The sequence below is a fragment of the Equus caballus genome, chromosome 12 (assembly GCF_041296265.1).
Source record: "Equus caballus isolate H_3958 breed thoroughbred chromosome 12, TB-T2T, whole genome shotgun sequence".
Classification (NCBI taxonomy): domain Eukaryota; kingdom Metazoa; phylum Chordata; class Mammalia; order Perissodactyla; family Equidae; genus Equus; species Equus caballus.
In genome coordinates, this window is record NC_091695.1 from 33,597,058 (window position 1) to 33,605,083 (window position 8,026).

General features: G+C 35.5%; 1 protein-coding gene across 1 annotated transcript; it reads left to right on the plus strand.

The window, feature by feature from the left end:
* Window positions 1-295: 295 nt before the first annotated feature.
* Window positions 296-1,240, plus strand: LOC138916874 (olfactory receptor 5AN6-like). The gene has a single exon (XM_070230479.1). The coding sequence runs from the start codon at window positions 296-298 to the stop codon at window positions 1,238-1,240; it is 945 nt and encodes a 314-aa protein (XP_070086580.1).
* Window positions 1,241-8,026: the final 6,786 nt, after the last annotated feature.

The following is an 8,026-nucleotide window of genomic DNA, read 5'->3' on the forward strand; positions in this document are numbered from 1 at the left end:
TTTAAAAATCTGGAACAGAAAAACATGAAATCAAGACATTTTAGTAGATAATGTACTAATGGTGCCTGTTTACTGTCTTTTGTCCCCAAAGAGAATGACAATATTTAACTAAGAGAAGTTTTTAGTTAAGTTTCATGATTATACATGAAACACAGATTAACTTGACATTCATGATTGAAGATGTATACACAGTCAGTAGCATCACTGGAAAAAAATAGTGTCTTCTTTTGTTTTTTGAGGATGAAAACATTTCCTTCTCTCATCTTTTTCTCAGCAGATAGTACTGAGCAGGTCCATGAAAGAGGATAGAAATCATACTTCTGTGGCCATGTTTGTTCTCCTGGGACTGTCAGATGAAAAAGAGCTGCAACTTATCCTCTTTCCAATCTTCCTAGGGATCTACCTTCTGACCATAATCTGGAACCTTGGTCTCATCCTCCTTATCAGGATGGACTCCCACCTGCACACACCTATGTACTTTTTTCTCAGTTTCCTGTCATTTATAGACATCTGCTATTCTTCTTCCATCAGCCCAAGGATGCTTTCAGACTTCTTAAAAGATGAAAAAACAATTTCGTTCATTGCTTGTGCCACCCAGTATTTTGTTGGGTCCTGGATGGCTCAGGCTGAGTGCTGCCTGTTGGCCGTAATGGCCTATGACAGATATATTGCTATTGGTAGGCCTCTGCAGTACTCAGCCATCATGGATCCTGACCTCTGTCAGAAGATGGTTGCTGGAGCCTATGGGAGTGGTTTCCTTGGTAGCTTAATTCAAACAGTTTCTTGCTTTCATCTCTACTTTTGTGGGCACAATATCATTCCAAATTTCTTCTGTGACATAACCCAGATTATTTCCTTGTCTTGCTCCAATCCCTTTATGAGCCAAATGATTCTTTTTCTGGAATCTATTTTTGTTGGATTCACTTCCTTCCTTGTCATCCTCTTATCCTATGGTTTTATTGCAACTTCCATCCTGAAAATATCCTCCATAAAAGGTAGTGCCAAGGCCTTCAATACCTGTGCCTCCCACCTGGCTGTTGTGACAATATTCTATGGCATGGGCTTCTCTGTGTACCTGCATCCTAGCTCTAGCCACTCCAAAAAGCAGAACAACGTTCTGTCAGTGTTCTATGTTATCCTCATCCCAATGTTAAACCCTTTTATCTATAGCCTGAGGAACAAGGAGATCAAAGAGGCCTTGATGAGGGTAGTAAAGAAGGCAACATATTTATCTCAGTAAGAATAATATTTGAGCAAATATTATTTCCTCCATGAGGAAGACAAGGGTAAAAATATGCAAGTGACCTTTTATAGGTTACAAGAAGGCTAGGTAGAGAGAAGAAGTGAAAACTTGGCTTCTCATGTCTTAATGCCATTATGTTTAGCTGCCACCACCAAGTGATCTGCCTAATGCAGTGTCAGCAACATTGAATTCAGTTTAAAAGGTCTTTTTCCATGATTAGACCTAGGCAGGTAAAACAGTGTTTCGAGATTAGAAGTTCTGATTGATATTATATGTAGATAAATGAGAAGACCTAGGAAGCCACTCAAATAGGTCTTTCCTCTACAATTCTTAAAATGTCTTTTATTTATTTTTAACTAGGTATTTATTTATGTTTTGATTACAATAAAACAAAATCATGTATAAAATTATAGATGTGAAAATTAAGAGTAATTTTTAAATGAATACTTTTATAATTTCATCCCAAAGGCAGAGGGTGTGAGAGGGAGGGACACAGAAAAAAGAGAAATGGAAAGAGAGAAAAAGTCAGAGAGAGAAAGAGAGAGAGGAGATGAGAGGAGAGAAGAAGGAGAAAGATAATCTAGCTTTATTCTCAAATAATCTTATTCCCTCTATCCTACTCCTTGAGTGTCCTTGTGAAGTGAATTATGAAAAAAAAATTGGAGAAAGGAATGGTAGATAGAAGGGGCACTTTTCAGGTCAAGAGTTGGGGAGATTCTCAGAGACTAGAAAGAAGTCAAAGTCATCAACTTCTGGGCATAGGTGGCCTGGAGCATACTCCAAGGTAGCTTCCCAGAGACCATATAAGACCTCAGAAATGAAGGCTTTCATCGTGAGTGTGGGCGACAGGGTCTAAGTCCCAGTGCTCTGAGCCTCTCAGAGATTCCCAGGCCTTAAGTTTGACCAGGGAGCAGCAGAGACACCAGACTTGAGGGGACCATGGAAACTCAGAGTCCAACCAAGAGAACTTAAAGAAAATTTAAGAAGAAATATTTTTTTCAGGAAAGAGTTTAAGTACTAATCTTCATACGTATTATATTAGTATTTATACAATACTTTCAACTTCATACGGTTACATTGCATAGAAGTGATTCTTTTCTATTAACACGTGCAGTTGGTTGATGAGGAATTATTCCCCTTTTACAGATAGAACCTTTGGGCATATTGTGGTCTGCCACATTCTTCTCAGTGTAGCAACAATCCATCTTGAATCTCATGAAGTGTCATGTGTGGAGCACAAATGGTTCTTAGTGACATAAAGATGTCCTCCATCGCTTATCCATGGCACCCAAATTCTACACTTTGAGGTTGTATTTTTAAAACCATCTTAAGGGCCTGTTCAATTTAAAAGATTAAATTATTACAGTTCTTACCAGGGGGATATATGACTACTAACCTATTAGCAAGAGTTAAATAATTAACTCATTGCCCCACCCACTCCTCTCTCTAGAATTAATGATAGCTGAAGTAGATGAAACAAAGAATGAGACATTCCAAAAACATCTCTGTATCCCTAGTAACGGCAAGGTAGATGAGTTCCATCTAAACAAAAAAAGACAAACAAGTTTGTGGGAATGATCTTAAATAGATATTCTTAATGAATGCTTAATAATGCAGCATAATATGTTGAAAGGAATTCCAATTCAGAACACATAAATTAAGCCTATTCTTAATAGAAGACATGCTGTGTACTTCACATTCTGATAAGTGATTTATAAGCATTATCTAATTTGATTCTATAAAAAGCTACTCTGTGAAGTAGCAACTATGATCAGCCCCATTTAATAGGTGATAATGCTGTGGCTTCGAGAGGTTAATTTGCTCAACCAGTAAGTGGAAACCTTGAATTCCACCCAGATTGGCTGATAACAGTGCCCAAGGCATTAATCACAATAAGTCATGACTCTGATACGAATTAGTTTTATCATATTCCTTATTGCCTTGATTTCCTCACCTATGCATAGGAAATCATGCCATATCTGCCTCATGGACCTGCTAAGATGATTGATTCAGGTCAAATATTTGAGAATATGTATGTATGTATCTATCTGAAATCAAAGAGTTTTGTAAACAAGGAAGTGTCCACATACCTAACTTATTATTAGGCTCTATTGCCAGCCAGTTGTGTCACCTTGGACAAATCCTTTAGATAAATTGGCTTCAAATCCTCACCTGGAAATTGATGATATTATACTATGTTATCACTATGTCCTTTCCTACTCAAATGACTCCTGGGTTGTTAAAAAAAAAAAAAAAAAAGCTACGTCAATCTTGAGACCATAAGAGGACCATGGGGAAGTGCTGAATTGAATCTGAAGGGACATGGCAAAGTGGGGCATGAAATTAGCACAGAAAAAACTCCGTGATAACCATAACTCTAGAGAGCAGGTATCTGGAGGGTTTTCTCCCTATAATTATCTTCTCCTTTCATCTCTCACCTAACAACACATTGAGAGGAACCCCAGTGGTGGGCATCTCTTTGGCTCTGAGTGGACAGCCAATTTCATGGCCCAAATCACTCATCTTTGAATGCAATCTGGTCCGCCTGGAAAATTCCTATGGATAATAAATAAGTGACTTCACCCTTTGGCAAGAACTCTGTCTTCCTGGGGGATCTATGTCAAGATGAGAGGACAAGATTTACAGAAAACAGTGAATTCTGTGCTATTTCAATAGCCGTGTAATAATTCCAGTAGGACATTTGTGGAGCAAGGGTTATGGTCCTCAGTCTCTTTCATTCTCCAATTCTTCCCTCTCCCTCATTTATGCACCCTCCACTTCGGGCCCTTTCTCAGGTTCTCTTTTTCCTTACCCAATTTCCCTGACCCTCAATCAAAATAATAACTTCAAAACAAAAATATTAGGTATTACTCTGGTGAGGAGTGGATGTTCAGTTCTAGTTCTCAAATTCTTAAGTATATGATCTTGAAATCTGTTAATTTCTGTTTCTTACTTATAAATTGGGGACAATAGAATCATCTAGAATCCAATGAGATAATGTCTATAAAGCCTACACACTACAGAAGTTAATAATTGAGCACTCAATCAAAATATTAAATTGTGAATTACAGGGGACTTAACTAAGGTAAAACATATTTGTCTGTTTCTCAACTTTATCTATTCCATGAATCTTTTTAATTTAATTTTCCCTTGGGGATTGTGCTTTTGCATAATTATTAATTTGGTTTCTATTTCAGTATATAACTTTGATTCATAATTTCTGAGTAGCAGCAAAAGCCAAGCTAGTCATTTCATGATGATATGACAAAGTTTTCATGTACAATTCTATTCGTCTTTTGAAATACTCCAAATAACCATCCATTGTCATCTTTGAAGACCCTATGGGTCTGGAGAAACTAGCACTGGTGATCCAGATATTAGAGATGACCCACCAGATGAACAGGTAGTGTTGGTGGGACTGTTTCTTTTATCCTTCTTTACTATGTTGTTCGTCATTCAGCAACATTCCTGGCTTTCTTAACCTGATTTTATATACTGCACAAAATTGCAAATTGTCGTGTCCTTAGTAGATCATATTTAGAAGGAGTTTTGGTTAGCTGTAGCCCCACAGTAATATCTCCAACCAAAATTTACATCAATCATTTTTTCTTCTACGAACTGCCTTGGCAGATGGTGAACACACGCAGAAAATTAACCAGAGAGAGTGAGTATATTCAGAATGTTTTTTTTCTTTTCCTCTAGCTTACCAAATTATAAAATCATACACTTTTAGGATCAATTTTCTCATGAACAAGTGAAACAATCCACAACTCCTCACAGTTTTCTGTGAATGAGTAGCTACATGGAATACATTTAGTCATGGCTGCCTTTGTTACCAGAATGTTAGTAAGAAAGTGAAGAATTTTAGTACAATTATTTGATCAAAAGTTTGACTTATTTTCACCAAATTGATCAATTATGTTGTTGTTTCAGGGATGTTGTGCATGAGAGTTTATACTTTCAAAATGTTTTCATTGAATGTAATGCATCTGGGATAAATAGCTGATAAATTATATTAGCAACAGTCTATTTAAGAGTAAACAGAAAAATTTTGACACTCATAAAACCATAGCGCAAATGAAACAAAAATCTTTCTCGACATCAAAGCTCATCATAGCTTGATGGTAGTTGTCAACTGACTCAAGTGTACGTGAATCAAAGCAAACTAAATAGAAATCATTTATGTGGTTTGTGTCTGCATGGCTCCAGGTGGTTTAGCTTGCCTGCGCACTAGGTCTGAATCTATACCTGACCAGAGGTGATGATGTCCGATTGTCTACAGAGCTGATGATGTCTCAGAAATTTCCCCAAATTAACCCGTACAACTCTATCGCACCTGGCATTCCTATTCACGGATATAGCCATCATTCATGGTTATCTGTAAGCAGTCAATGATAATAACAGCCAACATCTATTGAAAAATTAATGTGTACCAGATTATGTGCTGAACATTGGCACGAATTTCCTAATAAAAGCCTCCCATTAACCTTATAGTTTAGAGGCTCTTGTCGTCCTCACTTTGTTAAAAGTAAATCATACCTAGTGTGTTTAAGTGACTAGGACCAGTTCATAGAGTGAGAGAGTATCAGAACTAAATTTTTTTTCCAGTTTTAGTGAGATGTAATTGATATATAACGTTGCATAAGTTTAAGGTGTACAACACAATGATTTGATATATGTAAATATCGTAAAATGATTACCACAATAAGATTAGTTAACACCCGTCACCCCACATAGTCACAGTATTCTTCCCTGTGATGAGAACTTTTGTCATCTATTCTCTTAGCACTTTCAAATATACAATACAATATTGTTAACCAAGTCATCTTGCTGTATGTTATATTGTCAGAAATTATTTGTCTTATAACTGGAGATATGTACCTTTAGGCCACATTCACTCAATTCCCCCACTTTCTACCCTCTGCGTCTGGCAACCACAAATCTTATCTTTGCTTCTATGAGGTTATTTTTTTTAATACTCCACATTCAAATAGATCATATGGTACTTGTCTTTCTCTGTCTGATTAATCTCAGCACAATTCCTTCAATGTCTATCCAGATTGTTGCAAATGCCAGGATTTCCTTCTTTTTTATGCCTGAATAATATTCTCTTATTATACATATTATTTATGTTACTTATACATAATTATACATACACATGTTGTTTATATTATTTTTACATTTATTATATGATTTCTTTGTCCATTCATCTGTTGATGGACACTTAGAGTGTATCCACGTCCTGGCTATTATAGATAATACTGCATTGAACATGGGAGTTCAGGTATCTTTTTGGGACAGTGATTTCATTTCCGTTGGATATATACCCAGGATGGAATTGCTGGATCATATGATAGGTTTATTTTTAATTTTTTGAGGAAAATCCACATTATTTTCCACAGTAACTATACTAGTTTACATTCTCACAGCAGTTCATACGGTTCCTTTTTCTCCACATTCTTACCTGTAGTTTTATCTCTTGTCTTTTTTGATGATAGCCACTCTAACAGATGTGAGTTGATATCTTATTGTGGTTTTGATTTCAATTCCTTGATGATTAGTGATGCTGAACACATTTTCACATATCTGTTGTTAGTTTGGATGTCTTCTTCATAAAAATATCTATTCAGGTCCTATACCAAAATTTTAATTGGATTATTTATTTGCTGTTGAATTGTATGAGTTCCTTATGCATTGTGGATATTAACCCCTTATGAGATACGTGATTACAAATATTTTCTCCCATTCTGTAGATTACCTTTTCATTAGCTTATCTTTTCTTTTGCTGTGCAGATGTTTTTTTATTTTGATATAATCCTTCTTGATTATTTTTAATTTTTTTGCTTGTGCTTTAGGTGTAATATTGAAAAAAGTCTTTTCCAATACATGATCAGAAGAATTTTCTCTATGTTTTCTTCTAGGAGTTTTATGGTTACTGGTCTGACATTTAAGTCTTTAATTCTTTTTGAGTTTATTTTTGTGAGTGGTGTAAGATTGGCGTCTAGTTTCATTGTGTGCATGTGAATATCCAATTTTCCCAAACCCGTTTATTGAAGAGACTGTATTTTTTCCATTGAGTATTTCACACTCTCTTTTCAAATGTTAGTTGATCATATACCCACAGTTTTATTTCCGGGCTCTTGATTCTGTTCCATTGGTCTAAGTGTCTGTTTCTATGCTAGTACCATACTGCTTTGATTACTATGGCTTTGTAATATAGTTTGAAATCAGGAAGCATAATGCCTCTTTGACAGCTTTATTCTTCTTTCTCAGGATTGCTTTGTCTGTTCAGGGCCTTTTGTATTTCAACAAAAATTTTAGGATTGTATGTTCTATTTCTGTGAAAAATGTCACTGGAATCTTGGTAGAGACTACATTGAATATATCGATGGCTTTGGGTAGTATGGATATTTTAATAATATTAATTCTTCAAATCCATGAACATGGGATACCTTTCCATTTACTTGTGTCTTTTTCAATTTCTTTTGTCAATGTCTTATAGTGTTCAGTGAAGAGAACTTTAACCTTCTTGGTTAAATTTATTTCTAAGTATTTTGTTTTTTGATGCTGTTGTGAATGAGATTATCTTATTTATTTCTTTTTCAGACAATTTGTGTTAATATCTAGAATGCTTAGTTTGTATCCTGCAACTTTACTAAATTGATGGATTAGATCTAACAGGTTTTCGGTGAAGTTTTTATGATTTTCTGTAGGTAAAATCATGTCATCTGCTTATAGACACAATTTCAATTCTTTATTTCCAATTCTGATGACTTTTATTAT

What these genes read in the sequence shown, in the direction of transcription:
- LOC138916874 (XM_070230479.1), top strand. Translation starts at nt 296, where the DNA reads ATGAAAGAGGATAGAAATCATACTTCTGTGGCCATGTTTGTTCTCCTG.